At 49.5% G+C, this 25376-nt stretch overlaps 1 protein-coding gene across 12 annotated transcripts in view; it reads right to left on the bottom strand.

Moving 5' to 3' along the window:
- The window catches only part of AP1B1 (adaptor related protein complex 1 subunit beta 1), a 60566-nt gene that overhangs the window by 19985 nt on the left and 15205 nt on the right, over positions 1 to 25376 (bottom strand). For 6 of the 12 annotated variants that reach the window (XM_054470205.2, XM_054470204.2, XM_054470202.2 and 3 more), the window contains exons 2-11: positions 19022 to 19085; positions 14790 to 14895; positions 11614 to 11749; positions 10516 to 10761; positions 8211 to 8401; positions 6425 to 6646; positions 3482 to 3602; positions 2957 to 3052; positions 1823 to 1938; positions 1008 to 1173 (exon numbers count right to left, since the gene is read on the bottom strand). In XM_054470205.2, coding sequence (XP_054326180.1) covers positions 1008 to 1173; positions 1823 to 1938; positions 2957 to 3052; positions 3482 to 3602; positions 6425 to 6646; positions 8211 to 8401; positions 10516 to 10761; positions 11614 to 11749; positions 14790 to 14895; positions 19022 to 19058 — 1437 coding nt within the window. In that variant the 5' untranslated portion in view covers positions 19059 to 19085. Of the gene's footprint in view, positions 1 to 1007; positions 1174 to 1822; positions 1939 to 2956; positions 3053 to 3481; positions 3603 to 6424; positions 6647 to 8210; positions 8402 to 10515; positions 10762 to 11613; positions 11750 to 14789; positions 14896 to 19021; positions 19091 to 25376 lie in introns of those variants that run through there. The other 6 variants (XM_063663057.1, XM_063663056.1, XM_063663054.1 and 3 more) reach the window with 3 other exon arrangements.

Below are 25376 nucleotides of genomic sequence, written 5' to 3' on the forward strand. Positions count from 1 at the left end.
AACCGTGAAAGCTTTCAGTTGCCTGACACACACATTCACAGCTGAGGTCAAATAAGGCAACACTCATGTTTCAGCTCTCATCCTGTAAACAAGCATCCTTTCCACCATCTATTTAGTGCCATGTTTTTCACATTTTTGAGCTTTTTATTGATTTCCTTGTTTAAAATGCTCCCTAGCACTGAAGTGCTTGCCTAGTGTCCCCAAGCACAGAAGGCTGTGATGTGCCTCAGAGAAAACATGTCCTTGATAAGCTTCACTCAGGCATGAATTACAGTATCAATGGCCATGAGTTCAATGTCCATGAATTGACAATATATATTAACTAAGGTGTTTTTAAACAGAAACACACATTTAAAAAGGTTATTAACTGATCAGCTGACAAAAACGTTGTGTCTAAATGCTCAGAAAAACCAAACTCTGTATTTCTCCTAGGAGCTATGGTTCAGTACTTGCTAATTCAGTGTCTGCCATGACTATGTAACAGAAGCACCAGGAAAAATAAGAATTGGTTGTATATGTGTGTGTATGTTAGATGTGTGTATGTGTGTATAGGAAGGATGGGTGCATGTGTGTTTATCTGTGGGTCTACTGGTGTATTCCTAAATGATCTCCTGAAGTTTCCTAAGAAATCAAGAAAAGTGGTGACTTCTGGGAGGAGAATTTGTGTCTTACAAAGTGATGAGAGGGAAACTTTTCACTATATATGCTTTTGTATCAATTTTAAACCAAGTCAATGTATTTCCTATTAAAATATGACTATGAAATTAAAACAAAATGAAGAACTTTTGCCTGCCTTACATGCACACCACCACAGACTCTCATGTGTCCCCGACTTGACTGTACTGCAGTGAGGAGGAAAAGGGGCGGTGTCCATCATGCGCACATCACTCATCTGTCTGTCAGGGCTGTTTACGAGGTAATAGGAAGGGAGGGTTTCACGGCAGTATGGGCCACAGCGGGGCTGAGCTCCAGTCATGACTCACACCCTGGCCAGCTCGCTGGCTCACCTGTGTGCTCTCGTCATGGAAGCCCTCGAGGAAGCTCTCCAGCAGCTCATCTGCGTTGTCGATCCGTTCCGCGTACTCGCCCACAATCCAGATCATGGCAGCCCGGGCCTCAGGCTCATCCAGGGAGTCCAGATTCTCACACAGTGTGGCAATCACACTCTCATACCTGGGAGACCAGGGCACAGTCGGTATGGGAGCCCTCAAGGAGAACGGGCAACCCAGGGAAGCCAGACAGGGGCCAGGAGGGAAGGGGACCTGCCTCCTAAGACCCCAAGGTGGCAGGTAAAGGGGATCTGAGTTTTTTTTTTTTTGAGACGGAGTTTCACTCTGTTGCCCAGGCTGGCGTGCAGTGGTGCGATCTCAGCTCACTGCAACCTCCACCTCCCTGGTTCAAGCAATGCCCCTGCCTCAGCCACCAGAGTAGCTGGGATTACAGGCACATGCCACCACACCCAGCTAATTTTTTTGTATTTTTAGTAGAAACGTGGTTTCACCATGTTGGCTAGACTAGTCTTGAACTCCTGATCTCAGGCAATCCACCCGCCTCGGCCTCCCAAAGTGCTAGGATTACAGGCATGAGCCACCACACCTGGCCTGGGGATCTGAGTTTCATCTGTCACACATTAGCCCTTATTGTGGCCTGGGGAGCAGAGGAGGGGCAGTGTGGATAAAATAAAAAAACAAATGGTTTCTTTTGAGAATGCCACTTGTGGCCAAGAAGTAAAGAAGAGGAGATTCTTCCTTCCTTTTCCGCCCCGCCATCCCTGTCCCCAGGCAGAGTCAGATGCCCTCTCCCTAGGAGGGCGGGCACGCACTTGTTGGGGTACTTGCGGAAGATGTCCTTGATGACCACGATGGCCTCCTGGACCACGTAGTTGACCTTGGTCTGGATGAGGTCAAGCAGTGTGCTCACACAGCGCTCCGCAGATTGCTGCATGGGAAGAGAAGAGTGTGGGCGAGGTCCCCGCACCCCGTTTCCAATAGAGCCTCTGATGTCCATGCCTTGGCCAAGGGCTGCAAATCACTTCTGGCACACCTTCCTCATCACAGTGGGAAAACAGGAGAACCCTCTCCCCAGGTAACAGGAGAGAACCAGTACCAAATCATGGCCCTAGGATGGTGGGGACATGGGGAATGAGACTGAGGAGTAGCCAGAGGAAGAGTTCCTGAGAGCTAGGAGGGTCCTTGGAGCTTCTCTAGGCCAGGACCTGAGGGCAAGGTGACTATGCTGCAGTCCAACCCCACCTCTCTTTTTACTTGTTTCAGAAAGGGGGCTCCTATGTCCAAAAACACTCACAGAACCTCTGACTGCTTCTGCCTTTACTTCCACACACTGCTCTCACGGCCTGCTCTGAAGGAGATTTCTCAGGACGGCATCATAGGCTCCAGGGTGAGCACGCCTTAAGGGGATAGGTCGGGGGCGACCAGCTATCCTAGGACACTCTAGCCACCAGTGGACCCATTTAAGGATAACCTGGCTTAGTGGTCAAGGAACATCTCCACAGACAGAGAAAGGACAGGGATAAAATGCCAGGACGCAGGAGTCTGGAGTGGCCCTGGGGTGTTTGGACACAGAGGCACGCGGGTAGCTGAATGATGACAATATTTGCCAAGAGGTGTTCAACAGGCAGGACCCTTACCCCAGCTCTGTGAAGTGAATGCTAAGTCTACTAGCTTGTGGCTGCCCCAGCATCTTAACAAATGCTACAGGAGAACCATGATTATGATGGGTTAATTTGATCGGCAGCAACTCGAAGGCCTAAAGGATACTATAGAGTGAGAAGGAACCCCACCAGATCTGCATAATGCTTGCCATGGGGGCTCCAGTGATGAGCCTCAGGCCTTCCCAGACCACAAGCAAGCTGGCAGATTCTGCTTGAATCAGACTGGTTTCCCGGTTTCAGCCCCCTTTCCCTTCTCCAGCCAAGGACAGAGTCCCAGAGCCTCACCTCCACCTTGATGGCGCAGCGGCCAATAGCACGCACAGCCTTCCGTACAAAATCCACATCCACTTCTGTTGCATACTCTTTCAGCTCTGCCAACACCTGTGGCCCAAACAGAAAAGATGGGGCTGGGGGGACCTGATGGGGCAATATGCTGGAACACTCCTGGGCAGTGAACATACACAGACTCGCTAGGCGAATGGGATTCTGCCTCCTGCTCCAGGTGGAAGGCCCAAGGGAGAGAGCTGGCAGGTGCCTGAAAAGGAAAGAAGGCCTGGACAACCTTGTTTGAGGTTGATTTAGCTAATATATCCAACACCACGTTGTAAGGGATGACAGGAGAAACATTCTTTAGTAACAAAAACATCAGTTCTTTTACTTTGCTTACGAAGCCCCATGTCCCATGCTAAACACTCTTCATGAGATAAACCGTTAATGGTGAGACTGGTCACCTGGGCCAGAGCCTACAGTCTGGTGGTGGTGGAATGGTCCCACACCGAGCCCGTGTCCTGACCATCACACGCGGCTGACCTGGGCGATGTTGGCCTGGGAGGCCAGGCGGATCATGATGTCCAGCTTCTCCAGCTTCACGTAGATAGGGTCATTGTACTTCACGAAGAACACCTTCATCTCATGCTTCAGGATCTCAGGCCTGGTGGTGGGGCAGGATGCCCGGAGAGCAAAAAACAAGGCTTAAGCCCCGTGAGAAAATGCCCTCCACATTTGCTGGGACATTTCTGGGGTCTGAGGTGGAGCCTGATGTCTGTGAAGGCAGAGTCACTGCCATGGCTGCAAGCTCCTGGGCAGAGGGCCCAGCAACCGGCCTGAGCAAGGCTCTGACTGCTCCTGTGTGCCTGAGCACGTCGCCGGAAGGGAGACGGAGCACAGTGCGAGACGGCTCACTCACTCTCCAGAGGCAGCAGGCCCCACGGGACAGGCTTGGGAATCAGACATATCTCAGTCTCAGTCCCAGCCTGTGACCTCAGGCCTGTTTCCTCACCCATGAAATGGGAATGACGCTGTACAGAAACATGTTACTACTGCAGGTCTGGGACTGCTAGCCTCAGAAGGCCTGGCAAGTGGCAACTTGGATTTTGAAGTGTTCTCACTGTTCCCTAAATGATACAGGTATTTAACTGTGCCTAGACCATTTGTACAAAGAATACAGTTTATGCTGAACACATGCTTCCCTCCTGGGAATCTGGAATTTGTGTAGGTGCCCCCAGTAACAAACTTGGGTGCCGAGTCTCAAATAGGCTTTCCTGGGCAGAGACATTACATACATGTTGCTGCATTTTGTTGGGGGAGGAGTGTGCTCTGTATGACTCCCCATGGGAAGGAGGAGGTACAAGGAAGCCTCTCATGGAATCCTCCAGACTCCACCTGTGTCCTTCTCCCCTGTGACTCAGCCGGGCAGCCCTGCTCTGCTGCTGATAGATCTTTGCTGTGGGTATAGCTATATGCTGAGTCCTGGCTGGGCACAGCAACTTGCACCTGTCATCCAGGCACTTTGGGAGGCTGGGGCAGGAGGATTGCTTGAGCCCAGGAGTTCAAGACCAGCCTCGGCAACAGAGTGAGACCCTGTCTCAAAAAATATATATATTTAAAAAATATATGCTGAGTCCTGTGAGTACTGCTAGTGAATCCTGAGCATGAAGGTGGTCTTGGGACCCCAACACGGACACCGACCTAATCGGCCTGCTGTGAGAGTGAGACGAGAAGCATCCAGCACGACAGATGCCTGCCTCAGAGAAGGCATCGCTAGGCAGGAGCTGTCACTAGCTGAGCCCTTTCACATGTGTCATTGTTCCTCCCTCAAAGACAACATCCTTCTGCCTTCCGCGAGTATCACCCACCACATTTTTCCTGAACAAGGAAACTTCAGAGAGGGTGAGAGGCTGGCACTAGGTCACATGGCTAATGTCAGTAAAGACGAGAGTGGGGCGAGAATCCTCTGCCTCTGACTCCTACTCCTATGCCCTTCCAGAACAGAGAGGAGGAAGGAAAAGATACGAGGACAGATGGTGAGGAAGGGAGAAGACAGGACAGAGAGAAAGGAGAAAACTGGGTACTCTGTGCTGCTGTGCACACTGCGGGGAGGTCCTGGCCAAGCAAGGAGACTTTGTCGTGCCCCATGGGAGAGGCAAGACCCCGAGCTGGGTAGCAGGAAGATATTTCTGCGATTAGGACTTGGCAAAAGCTGCCCAGCCACATCTCGGGACCAGGGCAGGGCATGTCTCAGTGACACGGACAAATTCTTAAGAGATTTACCATGTTAAATATAGCACAGGGAATCCTGCACGCTGATCTGCTCTACTAGTCACTACGCCGCATTAAATCCGTGACCCAAGGGCACTGGTGTATAAAGACCCACGCTGCAACCAGGAAGCCCTAGTTTCATCCCTTGGTTTAGGAACTCAGAAGACTTTCCCATATTTACCTCCTTAATAACCCAATTCGACCAATATCTCTGGGTCCCCCCAGAGAGTACTAAGACCCAGACTGAAGCTACAACCAGGAGGATGTGCTGTCTTCCAAGAGAAAATGACTAATGAGGCCCCAGCTCTCTGTGTAGCCCCACTCCCAGCCATAGGGCCTGCTGTAACATACGAATGATCAATGGTTGCTACTGTCAAGTCCCCACGAATGATCAATGGTTGCTACTGTCAAGTCCCCACTGCTGACTGAGCCATTTGACCAAAAGCTGTGAGGAGAACTCAAGGTCAATCCCCCTCCCCAGAGCTGCAGGGCTCTGCCACTCAGAGCCACTTCAGAGGAAGAAGGGGAGCATGCCATGAACCTCTCCGACCCAGCACTGCTCAATGGTTTTTCTGCTCTCGCCTACCCCCAACTACCACACCGCGTGCCCCGGGAGCAGCGGCTCACTGCTCAGCCATTCTCACGGGAGGGAAGCAGGCGGCACAGCATTTGGAGTGAGTCCGATGTACCCCTCCCCCAGACCTCAAGGCTTCAACCTCAGAGAGTTTGACTAGAGCTACAGACTCTGTCCCCCGAAGAAATGCACACAGATACACAAAATCTGACAGCCCATTTCAGGACAGTTCGTGGACTATGAAGACAATATCTAGTTTAATCACCAAGCTAGTCTTTACATAGCCTGCTTCCTAGTTAGGTTAAGCCAGGGTTTCTCAACCTCAGCACTGCTGACATTTCGGGCTGGCCAGTTACTGTGAGGGGCTATTCTGTGCACTGTAGGATGCTGACCAGCACTTCTAGCCTCTGCCCACTAGAAGCCGGTAGCATGCCCCCCTCAGCTGTGAAAACCAAAGTATCTCCAGACACCACCAAATAACCCTCAGGGGGCAAAGCTGCCACTTCGGTTAAGCTATTCTGGGTTAAGCTATTTGAGACTTCTTGCATGGGGACAGGTCAGTTTCCTTTGAGAGCCCCCATTCCCAGCAGAAGCGGCTCCCTGAGGGGTACGCATGGACGTGTGTGTGGTGACCTCAGTACCTTTTCTGCACGATAAGATTGATGTTGCGCAGGGCCACATACTGCAGCTCTGGCTCGGCTGACAGCAGTGTGACCAGGGGTGGGGCCAGCTTCTTGAGCAGTGTGCCGTAGTAGTCCAAGTCCTTAGACAACATCTCCATGAACTTCATCAGCACCTTCACAGCAGAGAGCACCACAGCGGAGTTGGCGTGGGAGAGCCTGGGGGTGACCCGCTCACAGATGCTGGGGTCCGTCCATTCCAACGGGGCAAACAGGAAAGACAAGGGGAAACATTCTGTTTTTAGTTACCAAAATAGCATGTCCAGGCCAGGCGCGATAGTTCACGCCTGTAATCCCAGCACTTTGGGAGGCCGAGGTGGGTGGATCACTTGAAGTCAGGAATTTGAGACAAGCCTGGCCAACATGGTAAAACCTGTCTCTACCAAAAAATATAAAAATTAGCTGGGCATGGTGGCAAGCACCTGTAGTCCCAGGTACTCGGGAGGCTGAGACACGAGAGTCGCTTGAACCCAGGAGGTGGAGGTTGCAGTGAGCCGAGATTGCGCCATTGCACTCCAGCCTGGGCAACAGAGTGAGACACAGTCCCAAAAAAAAAAAAAAAAAAAAAAAAAAAAAAAGCATGTCCAGCCTGGGCAAAATCATGAGACCCTTCTCTACTAAAAATAATTTTACACATTAGCTGAGTATGGTGGTGCATGCCTGTAGTCCCAGCTACTTGGCAGGCTGAGGCAGGAGGACTGCTTTGAGCCCAGGAGTTTGAGGCTGCAGTGAGCTGTGACTGTGCCACTGCACTCCAGCCTGGGTGACAGAGCGAGACCCTGTCACAAACAAACAAACAAACAAACATGTTTTTTGTAGAAGATCTAAATCCTGGTTCTGCTGCCTGATAACCCCCAGCAGGTTCAAATCACTCTGAGCCTCAGTTTCCTCATCTATAGAATCAAGATGATGATGCCTACTTCACAGGGTTGCTAGGGGCTTAACTGACATAACGCATGTAAAGAACAAGGCTGGGCGAGGCTGAGGTGGGTGGATTGCTTGATCCCAGGAGTTTGAGACCAGTCTGGGCAACATGGTGAAAACCTGTCTCTATAAAAAATATAAAAATTAGCTGCTCATGTTGGCATGCAGATGTCTGTAGTCCCAGCTACCTGGGAGAGCTGATTGAGCCCCGGAGGTTGGGGCTGCAGCTCCAGCCTGGGGAACAGAGACTCTGCAAAAAAAAAAAAAAGAACAAGCACAGTACTGGCACGTAGTACATACTGTATAGATGGCAACTAACTCCTCACTTCCTCCGACTTGGAGGGTATCTTGTTGGTTAAGACCATGAGTCAGGTGAGCCCTAGCCGGGGGACCTGCACTATTCCCTCCACCTCTCTAAGCTGGAGCTCCCTCATCTGGAAAGTGGGGGATGATGATGAAAGTTGCATTAAAGACTCTAAAGTGTGGAAAGCACTCGGCAGAGCCCCAGACACCCAGTGAGAATTCAATGAGCAGTGGCTCTGGTGCTACCCACCTACTGAACTCAAAAGAGGTACCCTGGGCTTCTGCGAGCTCCCAGGCCAGGCCATGCCTATGCCCATAGCTGCCCAAGGCAACTCTCCTGCCTACCTGGCTCTGGAGAGGTGGGAAGCAGGCAGGCCTCCCTTTAGGTGTATCTGAGGGTGGGTTATAAGGCAAAGCACTAGAAAGGGGCCCACTAAGGCCCAAGGCCCAGTGCCTGGTTGGAGCCCCTGAGGACCAGGGTCCTCAAGCTGGGCTGGCAAGCAAGGGGCAGCCCGCTCACCTCTGGGCCTCGCGGTCGTCCTTGGGCGTATAGTTGGCGAGGCAGTCCAGGATGAAGATCTGGCCCCACTCGGTGCACTCATTGAGGGCTGTCAGCAGCTTGTTGATGGACTGTGGGTTCAGATCCAGCAGGTTGCTGCTGGGGTGAGACTCGGCGATTTCTGAGAGCGCTGCCACTGCGTTGGCCACCACCTGGTTGAGAGGGTGGAAGGGGCAGAGGCTGGGGGTGCTGCTCACAGGCCAGGGGGCAGTGGGCTAATGATGCTGGCTGGTCTGAGGTCAAATATCCTGAAAGGAATATGACCCAATGGGCAGGGTCTGGAGCTGCAACGAGACCCACTCCAAGCACTCACCCTGCTGACTCCTCTGCAAACTGGAACAAAACAAGTGTGCCTGCCATTTAGAAAAACAAGAAAGACCTAGCTCCAAGTGCCTAGCCATAGAAAGCATTCCCAGCTTCCTAACACAGCAGCGCCTGTCTACCAGCAACAGCAGCTCACTTCAATGCTTGTCAGCTGTGCTTCTCAGAGCTAGGGGATTCCTGCAGAGCTCCTCGAGGCTACCGGGAGAGGATGGGGGCTGGAGAAGAGGGGCTTGCCAGGTGAAGCTCCAGGCCCTCAATCCATTTCCACTAGAGAGGTGTTTTGTTTGTTTGTTTGTTTGTTTTTTGAGATGGAGTCGTGCTCTGTCGCCCAGGTTGTAGTGCAGTGGTGTGACCTCAGCTCACTGCAACCTCCACCTCTTGGGTTCAAGTGATTCTCATGCCTCAGCCTCCCGAGTAGCTGGGACTGATTACAAGCATGCACCACCACACTCGGCTAATTTTTGTATTTTTAGTGGAGATGGGGTTTCGCCATGTTGGCCAGGCTGGTCTCAGACTCCTGACCTCAGGTGATCCTCCTGCCTCAGCCTCCCAAGTGCTAGGATTACAGGCGTAAGCCACTGCACATAGCCTGTTTTTGTTGTTGTTTTTGAGAATGAGTCTTGCTGTGTTGCCCAGTCTGGAGTGCAGTGGTGCAATCTTGGCTTACTGCAACCTCTGCCTCCCGGGTTCAAGCAATCCTCCTGCCTCAGCCTCCCGGGTAGCTGAGATTACAGGCACGCACTACCATGCCCAGCTAATTTTTATATTTTTAGTAGAGATGGGGTTTCGCCATGTTGGCCAGGCTGGTCTTGAATTCCTGACCTCAGGTGATCCACCCGCCTCAGCCTCCCAAAGTGCTGGGATTACAGGCATGTAATCCTGTATAAGCCACTGTGTGTGGCCTCAGGCAGCTGTTTTTTTGTTTTTTTTTTGAGACGGAGTCTAGCTCTGTCGCCAGGCTGGAGTACAGTGGCGCAATCTTGGCTCGCTGCAACCTCTGACTCCCTGGGTACAAGTGATTCTCCTGCTTCAGCCTCCTGAGTAGCTGGGATTACAGGCACATGCCACCACACCCAGCTAATTTTTGTATTTTGAGTAGAGACGGGGTTTCACCATGTTGGCCAGGATGGTCTCGATCTCCTGACCTCATAATCCACCCGCCTCAGCCTCCCAAAGTGCTGGGATTACAGGCATGAGCCACCGCACCTGGCCCAGGCAGCTGTTTTTAAGGGTTCTGCATTGTTTCCAACTTTTCTCTGTGAACCATTCAGTGCTCCAGTGCCCATCCCTGTACTGGCCACTCAGTACTGTGTATGGCAGTTGCTCAGTGTTTCTGCTTAGAGTGGGGAATGGCTGGGTTTGTGCATTCGTTTTAAACAGGCCCTGCCAAACTGCCCTCCAAACTGCTGCCACCATCATGGGTAAGGAGACTGTGGAGTTCCGCATCCAGCTACATCCTGTCTTCCAGGCTATGCTACTTCAAGGGTGACCCTCTACAATCCAGCAAAGATGGGGGAAGGGAAAAGCACCACACATGCAGCATATGTCTTGGTGAGAAGAGAGCAACAATAACAGTGACTAGAAGGGGAAGGAGGGCACTAGTATTGATGGCGCACTGTGTACCAGGCCATCCCAGGCACGTCATCTTCACAGCACTCCTGCCAGCCATGTAGAATGAGATCCATTTCACTGATGAAGAAAAGAGAGCCTAGGCAGCTTGCCACAGGTTGCACAACTAGTCAGAAGGTGAGGAAAAGGGAATCCAGGTCTAGCTCCCTCCAGAGAAGGTGCCTGAACCACCACAAGGCACAAGAACAACTGGCACCCCCAGCCAGGCTCCGACTTCTAGGTACTCAGGACTGCCTGGTGAAGGGTCAAGCCAATGTCTTCCCAAGCAACCCGGGAGGTGGTGGAGGTGGCACGGTGGGTGGCAGTGGCTTACCATGGGGTTAGAGTCGGAGATGAGGTCTTTAAGGGTGTCCAGGAAGCCCTGGTCCTCCACCAGCTGGGCGTTGATGTCGTGGAGCTTGGCCACGCACACAGCTGCTGTCTTGCGCACATATGGATCCTCATCCTTCAGGCACTTCCGGAGTGGTTCGCACAGGTACTCTGTGATCTTGTCAACGCGGATGCAGCCCATGGTCCGCACTGCCAGGGCTCGGATGAGGGGGTTGGGGTCCTCACAGTCCTGGGGGGAACCAGCCATCGGCCAGGGCAGGGATGGGATAAGCCATCTGTGGCTTCATATTCTCCCTGGCCTGCAGCTCTGAGCCCTGCTAGGCTGAGCGACATCAGATGGCTGCTGTGGACCTTCACCAACTACAGCCAACAGCAGCAAAAGTAAATGCTATATAACTGGCACCCATGCCAGCTCTGCACACCGTCTCCTCTGATCCTCACAGTAGAAATACAATACGGGTCCCATTTTATAGATGATGAAACTGAGGCTCTCAGAAAGGCTAGGAGCTCATCTGAAGCCACAGAGCAGAGCCGTGATTCAAACCCACGTTCACCTAGCATCACAGCCCTCGGTCTTTCCACTGGGCCACAGAAGCCTCATTTCCCCATATCCGAGCACGGACAGGACTCAGGGGAGCTAAGGTTCTAAAGGTATACAAATTCACAGGTACTAAACGTTAGGAGAAAATAAAATTAAAATATAGGTGCACAGAGCTGACAATTTAATCTGAAGGACAGAAAATGGAGAAAGCAGCAGTCTATAAGGGGAACAGAGAAGCTCTCGGACACCTGCTGATTCCTGCCCTGGCAAAGCATGCAGGGCAGGGCCCAATCAGGGCAGTGAGGGGATCAACAGGCCTGGCAGGACCTCACACAGGATGAGTTACGCAGGGTCCTTAACATCTGATTTTCTGGAGTGTGGGAGCCCTCTGCTGGAGGAAGAGGCCTGCAGGCTGGGCGGGTGCACGCAGTCTGAAGGTCTGGACTCCATGCAACGCCACAGGGCCCCACCCCAAAGAGACTGAGGGGAGACAGAGCCTTAAGCACCCAATGTCCCCACGCCTACCAAGCGTCTGCTCACCTTCACAAAGGTGTTGACGGCCATAATGGCCATGTCAGGCTGACTCTTGGCGTAATTCATCAAGTAGAGGTATACCAGCTTCTTCAGCTCCAGGTTGTCCGTCTGCATGCAGTTGACCACATCGGGGAAGAGGGCACTGGAAGGTCAAAATGGTGTCAGCATGGGAAAGGCTGAAGAAAGGAAGAGGAAGATTTTCAGGCTGCTAACTAGTGGGTGAGAGGACAGTGGGTAGGAGAGAAAGGAGAGACACACTGGACTTCCTGGTAAAAGGGAGGGTTTCAGGTCTGCTGTTAACAATCAACACCTATTGATAGAAAGGGAATCCCAAAGGGTAATTTTAAAAGCAGGAAAGTCCTTGGTTCTTTTCATATAGTTCAAACATGAGTTCTGGAGCCCATCAAACCCACCACTGCCTCTTGCTAGCTATATGACGTTGGAGAAATTCCTTTGTCACCTGCCCCCTCGCCCTGAGTCTCAATTTCCTAACTTGCAAGAAAGATGCAGCAGAAACTCACTTCACAGGGCCTTTATGATAACTGAATGAGACAACATACTTAGGTATCTGGTCCTTGATATCTGGGAGATGCTGAGTAAATGAAAATAATCCTTTCTCCCTCTCTGATACTTAACGTGGCCCCTTACATTGGGCTGCTGGTTCTGGAGGGTCGCAGGGAAGCAGGATGGCTCACGCTGCTTTCACCACAAGCTCTGGCACCCGGTAAGAACCAGCATGGCATGCATGGAGCACGCACCATACACCAGGCTTGGTGCTAAGAGCTTTACATGCTTGATCTCATTTAACTGCCCTTAGAAGTCAGGGGATGATCCCCATTTCACAGAACACTGAGGTTCATAAATGTCAAATAACCTGCCTGGAGGAGTCAGGTCTGAGAACAAGGTCCGTACTCATGACCACTGGGTGGAACCCTTCTCAATGTGGTACCCGTGGGCCCAGAGTCACAGGCCTTCTTAAGATGTGAAATTTGGTTAGAGATCAATTTTCTGTCTCTGGAATCATCATATCCCCTCTCAATTCTTATGTGTTTATAGGAAAGGACGTGTCAACATAGAGACTTAGGAGGACAAAGTGAACTTCCTGAGTCCCAACAGGCAGGAGTCTTGCCAAAGCCAAAATGTATGTGTCACCTTGGAAGATGACGCACCAGGAAGAATGGGGAGGAGGGAGGAGGAAAAACTGCTGATGAGGCCAACTCGCTCTTTGGGGCCCGTCATATCAACAAAGTCAGCTCTTTTGAGATGGAAGAACAAAGATGTTTCTCCTCTGTGAGGAGGTGACAGTGGTGTTCTGGGTGAAGGAGAGCAGCTTTGTCCTGGAAGAAATCTGACTTGGAAGGAGGCCCAGTTGTCCAGCAGGTGCCTGCTCCCTTTCTGCTCTGGCTTCCAAAGGGCTCTCTGCAGAGCTCCTTCCCGGAGCTGCTGGCAGGAGGTCCTTTGCTGGGGAGCAATCCATGGGGACGTCTGGAGCAGTGGGAGCCTATCTTGGCACCTGGATGGGAGCTGCTCCACCTCAGCACCCGGGCTATGAGGCACAGGGCTGGGCACCACGAGGGCATGGGTGAAAGCGGCCTGGATTTGGATTTCAGAAAAACTGGGCTTGAGTCCTAGTTCTGCCATAAACCATGTGACTCTTAGGCAGTCACTTTATGTTTTTATTTCTTTGGCAGTAAAACTGTCATTACCTACAATATGGGAATTGTAAGAAACTACTGAGAAAACAAATCTCAAAATGTTCTGTGCAGACTCTCAAATACTGCGCAAATATTAAGCTGTTTTAAAATCCAGTCTCTGCCTTTGAGATTTTACAATCTGGTGAGCAGGTAAACACAAGTACACATAACAAGAGAACAGTTTCCATTGAGAGCTGGGTGATGGGAACAGACAGCAAATGCTTTGAGCTTGAGGTAGTGGGCTGGGGTGATCAGGGAAGGAAACACAGGGAAGGCAGACCTTGAATGTTTTTTTTGAGATGGAGTTTCGCTCTGTTGCCCAGGCTGGAGTGCAGTGGCGTGATCTTGGCTCACTGCAACCTCTGCCTCCCAGGTTCCAGCAATTCTCTGCCTCAGCCTCCCAAGTAGCTGGGATTACAGGTGCCCCCACCACGCTCAGCTAATTTTTGTATTTTTAGTAGAGACGGGGTTTCAGCATGTTGGCCAGGTGGTCTTGAACTCCTGACTTCATGATCCACCCACCTTAGCCTTCCAAAGTGCTAGGATTACAGGTGTGAGCCACAGCATCCGGCCTCGAATGGGTTTTTAAAGATGGGAAGACAAGCTGGGTCACTGGGCGCTCCCACAGGGGAGGCATGAGCCAAGGTGCAGCAGCCACTCTACACACGACCTGCTTTAGCCATCAGGTGTGACAGAGGCTGCACACCAGTGATAAATTACAGAAATCCAATCTGCACATGTGTTTTACTTGCACCACACAGTGTTTGTTTAATATCTTCTGGCCACTTAAGACAGGGAGATTTAAAATGAAAAATCCAGATTTCCCATTCTTATTCTTCTTCTTTTTTTTTGAGACTGAGTCTTGCTCTGTCACCTGGGCTGGACTGCAATGGCACAATCTCGGCTGAATGCACCCTCTGTCTCCCAGGTTCAAGCAATTCTCCTGCCTCAGCCTCCCGAGTAGCTGAGATTACAGGCATGCACCACCACGCCTGGCTAATTTTTGTATTTTTAGTAGAGACGGGATATCACCATATTGGCCAGGCTGGTGTCGAACTCCTGACCTCGTGATCCGCCTGCCTGGGCCTCCCCAAGGGCTAGGATTACAGGCGTGAACCACCGCGCCTGGCCCAGATTTCCCATTCTTTTTAAAAACCAGAAGACCTGGCCACACTGGGTCCTCTTCCCCAGCCAGTAGTGATCCTCTGGAGTTTCTGAGAGGGTTCATGCCACACCCACTCTATCGCCTGCTACCTTTCCCACCTACTCCAGTTAACTCACTCCATCACCACCTGACCTGTCAGTGTCTGGGCTTGTGATTCCTGTGTAAACAAAACCTTCTATTGGGAAGAAAGTTTTATGAAGGGAGCTGTATGAGGGGAGACATGGGTCCCTAGACACCCTAAAGGAGAGACTGAAGTGGACCCAAGCTATAAACCCTCCCCTGTCAGCCAGCTTCCAGCTGCCACCAGGCCTACTCCTGCACACCTGACATCTTTGCCCACGGTCATCGATGCAATCACTTTCTTCACTGCCTCCTTCTTCTTCTCCTTCTTGTCACTGTTGAGCTCTGCCTTCAGCTCGAAGATCTCCCCTAAGGAAAGGAGGCAAGCATGAGTGATCCCTCCCTACCCTGGCAGGGGACGATTCCCAGTATCTAACTTCCAAAAGAACCAGAGGGAGGCAAGTAAGACATCCTATGCTGTTGGCTGAAGGCAGCTTCAGGCGCCTGGCCTCAGGTGGGCCAGGCAACAGTGAGGGATGACTGTTAGGACAGGAATTAACAAGATGGAAACTTGTAGGCCGGGTGCAGTCGCTCATACCTGTAATCCCAGCACTTTAAGAGGCTGAGGATCGGCCAGCACGGTGGCTCATGCCTGTAATCCCAGCACTTTGGGAGTCCGAGGCAGGCAGATCACGAGGTCAGGAGACCAAGACCATCCTGGCCAACATAGTGAAACCTCGTCGCTATTAAAATACAAAAAATTAGCCAGGCATGGTGGTGCGTGCCTGTAATCCCAGCTACTCAGGAGGCTGAGGCAGGGGAATCGCTTGAATCCGGGAGGTGGAGGTTGCAGTGAGGCAAGATGGCGCCACTCAAGACTCCACCTCAAAAAAAAAAAAAAAAGAAAAAAGAAAAGAGGCTGAGGACTACTTGAGCTCAGGAGTTCGAGATTAGCCTGGGTAACATAGTGAGACCTCGTTTCTACAAAAAAATTTTTTTAATTAGCCTGGTGTGGTGGCACGCGCCTGCCGTGCCAGCTACTCTGGAGGCTGAGGCTGCAGAATCATTTGAGCCCAGAGATCGAGGTTGCCGTGAGCCATGACACCACTACACTCCAGCCTGGGGGACACAAAGTGAGATCCTGTCTCCAAAAAAAAAAAAGAAACTTAGAGGCCACTCTGGATGGATTGAAGCAACAGGAACCATGGAAGCTACAAAGGTTCTGAGGAAGACAAAAGCATCAAAAACATGATGGCAGGCTCTGCTCAGCCAGGGAGCTAAAAACCCAGTGGAAGGCAAAGCTGTCCTCAGCTACCCTCACTCAACAAAAGACCCTTAAAAGCCTCAGTGCAATAGAACCTGAGTACTTAAGGCTTGCGGGGTGAGGGCAGGATTTGTGGATTCCCACATAGAGGCCTTTCCTGTTTTCCTCAAACCTCTACTTAAAACAGCTTGTTCAGGGTTTCACTTCCTGAGACACAAGTGGTTGGTTGCTCAGCTCTGAAAACAGGAATTCAGCTGCTCCATGAGAGCTCAAGCATATAATCAATTGTTCTGAAGAACTTCATGATGTGAAAAAAACAAATGAGGAAGTAGGGTTGTCTGGCCCTGCCATGGACAGATAGTCAGGACCCTGTTAACAGGTTAGGAGGGCAGATGTCATTTCCTGACCCCTTCTCTTTTATTTTTTATTTTTTTGAGATGGAGTCTCGCTCTGTCACCCAGGCTGGAGTGCAGTGGCCCCATCTCAGCTCACTGCAACCTCTGCCTCCTGGGTTCTAGCAATTCTCCTGCCTCAGCATACCAGGTAGCTGGGACTACAGGCACCATCACACCAGGCTAATTTTTGTATTTTTAGTAGAGACGGAGTTTCACCATGTTGGTCAGGCTGGTCTTGAACTGATTTCGTGATCCGCCCGCCTTGGTCTCCCAAAGCACTGGAATAACAGACATGAGCCACCGCGCCCGGCCATTTTTTTTTTTTTTTTGAGACATAGTCTCACTCTGTCACCCAGGCTGGAGTGCAGCAGTGCGATCCTGGCTCACCACAACCTCTACCTCCCGGGTTCAAGCAATTCTCCTGCCTCAGCCTCCCAAATAGCTGGAACTATAGGTGGGCACCATCACACCCTCCTAATTTTTGTATTTTTAGTAGAGACGGGGTTTCACCATGTTGGCCTGCCTGGTCTCGAACTCCTGACCTCAGGTGATCCACCCGCCTCAGCCTCCCAAAGTGTTGAGACTACAGGCGTGAGCCACCATGCCCGGCCCTCTGAGCCCTTCTCTAAGCCTAGTCCCATACTAACTTGTTCCCACACATTTTCTTATTTCATCCTCACAACTCTGCATTTCCCTCCATTTTGCAAATGGAGGCTGTGAGAGGCTCAGTAACCTATATCCAATGCCGGTAGGGGGTAGGGCTGAAACTGAAAACCAGATCTGCCAGCTCCAAGGCTCATGCTCTCAATCCCTATGCTTGGGCCTACCCAAGATACTCACTTTGCTTTCCTAAACCTGTTTCCTTGTCTCTTTGGCTGGAGCATTGAACCCAGGCATGTCTGTCCACACATCTCTCTTCCCAAAAGAAATCCACTAAAAAACCCCACCCCCAAAATAAAAAAATTAGCTGGGCATGGTGGCACGTGCCTGTAGTCCCAGCTACTTGGGAGAATGGCTTGAACCCAGGAGGCTGCAGTGAGCAGAGATCTCGCCACTGCACTCCAGCCTGGGTGACAGAGACTCTGTCTCAAAAAAAAAACAAACAAACAACAAAACCCACCCCTGGGACTCTAATACACTCAGCACTACATTCACCCTGTGGCTCACTAGGCTCCACAAGACTGATCCCTGCATACCTCTCCAATTGCTTTCTCTCTTTTTTCAATTAGTTGCCCAGGCTAGACTCGAACTCCTCGGCTCAAGCAAGTAATCCTCCCACCCAAGCCACCACCTGGGGCGCCACTGTGCCCGGCTCTAACCTCTTCTTGTATCACCCTCCTCAGTAGCTCATGCCCACTACTTCCTTTCCCCGAATGTGTCACAGGCACAGCACTCACTCCTTCCCCTTCCTATCCCCCATCGATCTGGCCAGCTCCACCCAGAGCTCTCCCACAGTCCCCCCTGGACCCACTACACTTCAGTGTGGTTACTACTCTACAGACTGTCTTCCCTGCTCAACCTTGAGCAACACCAGGTCAGAGGCTCTGTTTCTCTTCCACTACACATGGTAGGTTCTCAGTAAAAACCAGCTAGACCAATACATGAAATGCCTGATGAGGGACAGACTTTGAGTCCTGGATCAGCTGATCCAACAACAGACTCTTTTCATCTGGTCAGCACGCATGTGTCAGTATCACTTGGAAGGAAGGAGGGAGGAATAAAGGGCTGGCCAGAAAGATGCTTACAGGGTTAAAGCACATTTGTCAGCCACGAGAACATCTTCCATTTCCTTAAAAGCACAAACAACCAAAATACCCAATGATATAAGCCTAGCTTAGCAAATTTCAGTGTAGCTACTCAATAGACTTAATAGTGAGTCATTAGAATTGTTGGGAAATGTTTATGATATCAAAACGTCAAATGAAAAACAGGATTAAAACCATGAAAATACGTGCCTGACCGGCCGCAGTGGCTCATGCCTGTAATCCCAGCACTTTGGGAGGCTGAGGGGGGCAGATCACCTGAGGTCAGGAGTTTCAGACCAGCCTGACCAACATGGAGAAACCCCGTCTCTACCAAAAATACAAAATTAGCCGGACATGGTGGTGTAATCCCAGCTACTTGGGAGGCTGAGGCAGGAGTATCACTTGAACCTGGAAAGCGGAGGTTGCGGTGAGCTGAGATCAGTGCCATTGCACTCCAGCCTGGGCAACAAGAGCGAAACTCCGTCTCAAAAAAAAAAACAGGAAAAAAAAATTAGCTGGGCATAGCGGCGGGCACATGTAATCCTAGCAATTCCGGAGGCTGAGGCAGGAGAATAACTTCAACTCGGGAGGCAGAGGTTGCAATGAGCCAAGATTGCACCACTGCACTCCAGCCTGGGTGACATGAGTGAAACTCCGTCTCAAAAAAAAGAAAAACACGTGCCCTTGGATAAGGACACACAGATACATGGATAGACACACACACACACACACACACACACACACACACACACACACACACACACAAAATTGCTGTGGGAGTGTTGATAGGATTGTGTGTTTTCTTTCCCCTGGAAAAAAACATAATTATTTTAAGCCATGGGAAATAAAAGGGCACTTTTTTTCCCCACACTTGGAGCTAATGTTCTTCCCTTTCTGAGCTCTAAAAGGAGTGGTCAATTTCTTATATCATCAACAGTTCAATTTTCTAGATCTACCACAAGCCCTAGGCCATTCCTGCCACATGTTTCCAGGCCTTCATTCCCACCCCTACTCCCTACCGCCACAGGAGGAAAACAGAAGGGACAGGCAGAGAAAGCGTAGGACAAGTCCCATTATTAAACAAGTAATACCTTTCTTGGTCGTGGTGAAATATTTTGAGTCAGTCATTTTGGTCCCTTATCTGTAGCCAGGCTTCTGCAAGACAGAGAAGAGAGGGGTGACTTTCAGTTATGCTCTATCCCATCTTCAGTTATGGTGCAGAGGGAGGAGGAGGATCCAGAACACATGTGGTATAGGAAAACAGCTGCTTATCTATTTCCTGGAGAAATGAACTTTAGATCATGGCAGATTAGATTTTGAAAAGTAATTCTGAGGAATCTATCAACTTTTTTTTTTTTTCTTCAGAGATGGGATCTCACCATGTTGCCCAGGCTGGTCTCAAACTCCTGGGCTCAGCCAATCCTCCTGCCTCAGCCTCCCAAAGTGCTGGGATTACAGGTGTGAGCCACCACACCCGGTCCCATCAAATTTTTGAATGTGCCTCTTCTAGAAATCTTTCCCACAAAAATATCTGCACAAGGATGGACGGGCTTACAGCAGCCCCTTTGTGGGACCCACTTTGCTCAGCACTGTCCTAAATACTTTACACACATTAACTCATTAGAAGCCTCATCACAGCATCATCAAGGCACTATGTTACCCTATACCGTCAAATGAGATTAGAAAATACCAAGCTTAAAAGGCTAGGGAGACTTCTCCCCACAACTTTTCTAAGCTGCTAAAATAGTAACATGCATGATTCATCTCTGGAAAGGGCTAGAATCTGTACTCTACAGCAGTTCCCAAATCTACCTGGCCAGTTTTCTTAAAGGCGCTCTCAGGACATCTCCTAGAGCAAAGCTCACAGTGTGAAGTACTATTGTAAGACAATAGGGGCCAGGCACCACAGCTCATGCCTGTAATCCCAGCATTTTGGGAGGCTGAGGCGGGTGGATCACCTGAGGTCAGGAGTTTGAAACCAGCCTGGCCAACATGGTAAAAATCATCTCTACTAAAAATACAACAAATTAGCCAGGCGTGGTGGTACGTGCCTGTAATCTCAGTTACTTGGGAGGGTGAGGCGGGACAATCACTGGAACCCGAGAGACTGAGGCTGCAGTAAGCTGAGACCGCACCACTGCACTCCAGCCTGGGAGACAGAGCAAGACTCTGTCTCAGAAAAAAAAAAAAAAGACAATAGGACAAAGAAAGTACTGAAGCTCCGCCATTCATTTAACAAAAATTCATTTAACAAAAATTTACTGAGCATCTACTATGTACCTCAGTAGTTCTTCTGGGCAACAGATGAAAGAAAAGAAGTTACACAGGAACCAAGATACCCTAGATACATTTATTAAGAATCTATCATTTACTGAGCCCCTATTAAAGGCAGGGGCTTCGCCCACATTATCTCACTTAATCTTGTCAATAATGTAACTGCTTTGAATCCCATTTTACAGATGATGAAATGGACTCAGGGATGTTACATAACTTGCCCAAGGTCAAATGGCTTGTAAGAGGCTGGGCTGGGAGACCATCTCAGGTCTACCTGAGCTTAGTTCCTATGCTCTATTGATGAAGGAATTCTGCTTCCCCCTTCTGACAAGGAGGACAGTTCCCTGATAGTGGCTAAGGATTCAGTCAAAAAAAAAAAAATTGAGGCCGGACGCAGTGGTGCACACCTGTAGTCCCATCTACTTGGGAGGCTGAGCGGCACAAGAAGCACTTGAACCCAGGAGGCAGAAGTTGCAGTGAGCCGAGACTGTGCCACAGCACTCCAGTGTGGTGACAGAGCAAGACTCCGTCTCCCCGCCCCACCCCCACAAAAAACACATTGAGACTTTCAAGTGCAGCCTTCCAATCCTACCTGTAGTTTTATGTGGTATAGAAAACCACACAACTCCAAAAAATAGACATTTGAATGGAGAAAACCCACTTCACTTTGTCTCTTTTGTTGCGTCTATGGAAGGGACTCAAATAACCCACCAATATCTCCTTTCAAGTCATTACTATACGAGGGCAAGATGAAAGTTACTAGTGCAACGGATGTGAGGGATCAGGAGTCATTTCACAGTCTCTGGAAACCAAGCCAACACAGCACCTCCTCTCCAGCCCAATTGGATTTTTCCAAATTAAGCTTGTATTTATGGCAGGATGGCACTGAGCAAGCCTCCCAACCGAGAGACACCCATAGATTTTGTTTCAGTAATCAATGGGAAACAAATACATATTGTCTTGGGGTCACCTTAAATCCTTTGTGGATCCTGTAGGAATAAAGGAATAAAGGCTTCACTGACAAAACAGTATAAAAAGAGGCACATTTCTACTTCCCTTGTGCTTTGCAAAGTTGAAAAGGAAGGATGGCACTTTTCTATGGGAGCTGCGGGAAAGAGCAGAAGAGCCCACTGCGTCTGATGTTGCAAGTCCCACAGTGGGGACTCTAAACTTGCTGGTCCCCCCAGCATGAGTCATGGTTGTAGACAGATCCACAAAGGAAGGCCCCGCATGCGCCAGGCTCACAGCTCCCGTTTGCCCTCCTCTTTCATGCCTAGCCCAGGCCCAGCACATAGCAAGTATTCAATTGATAGTTGTTGAAAGAAATGAAAAGGGGCCACTGAAGATCCCAGGGAGCCTCAGCCTGCTCTCTGGCAGCCGTTACATAACTAGTTACGGTTTGTTTCCAACAGGAATTTACTGACATTAAAAATGATTTTTTTTTTTTTTTTTTGCACAAACATAAAGCCATTTTCTCAAAGAAACCTCACCAACCTAGGGGTTCTTTGGGGAACTCTGAAAATGAGCAGGTAAATCAGATAAGGGGATTTCTGTCTTACAATAAAGATATGCATGGTTCCAGAAGTCACAGACTTGAGAGTGTAACTGCCAAAAGTATCCAAAATAATAGGATAATATCATTTCTCAAGGTTGAGTGTAAGAGGGATAACTGAAGGCAAAAGGGGCTAAAACTCACAGGCCACAAAGAAACACAGAAAGTAACACAGAAACCACTCCAACATTAAATCTAGAAAGAAACAAAAGTGGCCGGGTGTGGTGGCTCATGCCTGTAATCCTAGCACTTTGGAGGCTGAGGTGGGCAGACTGCCTGAGCTCAGGAGTTTGAGACCAGCCTGGGCAACATATGGTGAAACCCCGTCTCTACTAAAATACAAAAAATTAGCTGGGCGTGGTGGCATGTGCCTGTAGTCCCAGCTACTCGGGAGGCTGAGGCAGGAGAATTGCTTGAACTCAGGAGGTGGAGACTGCAGTGAGCTGAGATTGTGCCACTGCACTCCAGCCCGGGCGACAGAGTAAGACTCAGTCTCAAAAAAAAAAAAAAAAAAAGAAAGAAAAGTGAATAAAACAAACAAAATACCTTAGATAACTAATGTGAGAGCTGCTTGGAATTTCTTGCCTCTCCAGAAGAAAAAGCTGTCAGAGCCTTTCCCCTCCCCTGCAGGCCCAACACACCGTTGGAGGCCCTAAATTCCCAGGACGCAACCTGCTGGTGACAGATTGGTGCTGTATGCAACTGACCAAGAGGAGAAACGGGTGAGAAAGCCTCTCTTTCTGGGGATTTAAAAAAAAAAGTGACAGAGCTGCAGGGTAGCTAGTCAAAGCACAGCTGCAGATACCCCAACAGTGCTGAGCTTTCCGTGACAGTCTTCCTTTTACAGGTGCTAAGCAACTACTCACAAACTTAACTGCCACTCAGTGCACTGGTGCTGGCTGCAGCTTTTTTCTGCAGTATCTGTTTCACATATCCCTCTGCAGAGGGCCCAATGGGACTGATGATGCAGAAATGTATCCCTCTGAAGTTGTTTCATATGCAGGAAATTAAAGTAGAGAAGGGAGGGGATGTGGAGAAAAGTGAAACGCTTTGGAAAGCCACCCTAAAACACAGGTAATAAAACAAAACAAAACAATACAAAACAAAACACCTCACTTCACCATGAATGATTCCCTACCTATGGCTTAGTGATGTACTAAGGGCAGCTATCTCCTCATGTCCTTTCTCCATTGTGAGCACCTAATGCTGGTACCTGGTCTTGCAGTTGCCTCTTAGATATCAGTGCAAGAGAGATTTCTCATTCTCTCCGCAGGAATGGAAAAAACCCTACTGTTCAGTCCTAACGGGGCTCAGACTCATAGATGCCATGAGAAAGACTGGTGCTTTTCCTGGCACCTGCTCGGTTGTTATCATGCACTGTATCCCTACCCCATAGAGGCCAAAGGGGCTGAGACCTTGTTCTCTGATGAATCTGATCGGGTACACGAACCATATTTGAAAGCAGGCAGCGGCTGGGCGCGGTGGCTCATGCCTGTAATCCCAGCACTTTGGGAGGCCGAGGTGGGCAGATCACGAGGTCAGGAGATCGAGACCATCCTGGCTAACATGGTGAAACCCCGTCTCTACGAAAAAAAAAATTAGCCGGGTGTGGTGGCACGTGCCTGTAGTCCCAGCTACTCAGGAGGCCGAGGCAGGAGAAGCGGGAACCCGGAGGCGGAGCTTGCAGTGAGCAGAGATCGCGCCACTGCACTATAGCTTGGGCGACAGAGTGAGACTCTGTCTCAAAAAAAAAAAAAGAAAAAAAAGAAAGCAGGCAGCAAATTTAGGCAAGAAAAAGCTTAGGGTTTGGATTCCATCTTTGGAAGTGTCGTCAGGGCAAATTTTTTAAAGTGGTAATTACAGGGAATTTTTGATTCAGAAACTGCTCTGGCCAGTATAATGAGTCACTTTTGCTAAGGAGACAGCATTCTGGGCTGGAATCCCCCCTTAATTTCAGCATTTACAGGCCAAGGAATGCCTCAAAGGGATGGCATGGTCAAAATTAAAAGAGGGGCATACCTGGAACAACTGGTTTCACCCTTGAGGAGCCAGTGCGGCTGTCCCCTCTTAATCTTAATATTTCTCACACCCACATTTGAAAGATTATGACTTTGATGTCACATCCCAGAACCAGTTCTGGTTAACTTCATTTTTTTAGAATTAAAGAAAGGGAACTGAGGCTGGGCATGGTGGCTTACACCTGTAATCCGAGCAGTTTGGGAGGTCCAGGTGGGCAGATCACCTGAGGTTAGGAGTTCGAGACCAGCCTAGCCAACATGGTAAAACCGTCTCTACTAAAAATACAAAAAAGTAGCCGGGCATGCTGGCGGGCGCCTGTAGTCCCAGCTACTCGGGGGCTGAGGCAGGGGAATCACTTGAACCCGGGAGGCAGAGGTTGCAGTGAGGTGAGATCGCAGCATTGCACTCCAGCCTGCGCAACAAGAACGAAAATCAGTCTCAAAAAAAAAGAAAAAAGAAAAGAAAAGGAACTGAGCAATAAAGCCTAAAATATAGTAGTTTTCTCGCTTATGTTTTCTAGATGTATAAAGAAGCCCTTGGTGGGACTTTTGGAAACAGTGTCCAGGGATAAAGATGTAACATGATCTAAGAGAGGGAAAATGAGGTCCTAGGTCCTAAGGAAAAAAAAGGGAAGAAGAAAAAACATTTTCATCTAAAGACTTTGGTTTTTAGCTGCTGAAGTTAGGGTTAGGCTTAAAGGAAAAAAAGTTCTCAATATTTTTCAAATTTTGTCTTCATATATCTAAATATAATTTTAGGAACAAGAAATATAGACTATCTGTGTTTTAAGCTAATAAAATGAATTTAAATCTATTTTTAAAACATAAGAAAATCACCTCCTTCGAGAATGAAAAAAATAAAAACATAAGAAAATGGGTACTGAGTATAGTATTTCAATTGTTCTCCAATGTCTCAAAATTGGTGACAACCTTTAAAAGGAAAGTATGCTGAACTGAGTCTACTTCATTTCCATAATTCAATTTCCCTCTTTAAAATGGGGAGATCAAGCCGGGTGTTATGGGTCACACCTGTGAATCCCAGCAACCTTGAGAGGCCAAGGCGGACAGATTGCTTGAGGCCAGAAGTTTGAGACTGGCTTGGGAAACATGGTGAAATCCTGTCTCTACCAAATTAGCATGGTGGTGCACACCTGTAGTCCCAGCTACTCAGAAGGCGGAGGTGGGAGGACTGCTTGAGCCTGGGAGGCGGGAGGCTGCAGTGAGCCAAGATCGCACTACTGCACTCTAGCCTGGGTGACAGAGTGAGACCGTATCTTAAAAAAAGAAAAAAAGAGGGGGGGTGGGGACTGCTGTACCTGCTATTCTGTGTATTTCACATATTTCTTCTGACAAGGGCTAATGTGAGAATGAAAGCATGTTGACAAGAAAAAATGTAAACATCATAAATATCACAAGATTTCATGTGAACAAAGCTCTAAGAGGCAAACCTAAGCTATGGTGATATCAGTCAGGTCAGTGGATGCTTCTGGGTGGGAAGGACTGAAAGCGGGCATGAAGGGCCCCTGCAGTAAGGGAAATGATCTGCATCCTGATGCAGATACTAGACACACTGTACACTTAAGAGCCAAGCATGTCCCTTGG

Source organism: Pongo pygmaeus, chromosome 23 (genome assembly GCF_028885625.2).
Source record: "Pongo pygmaeus isolate AG05252 chromosome 23, NHGRI_mPonPyg2-v2.0_pri, whole genome shotgun sequence".
In the NCBI taxonomy this organism is placed as follows: Eukaryota; Metazoa; Chordata; class Mammalia; order Primates; family Hominidae; genus Pongo; species Pongo pygmaeus.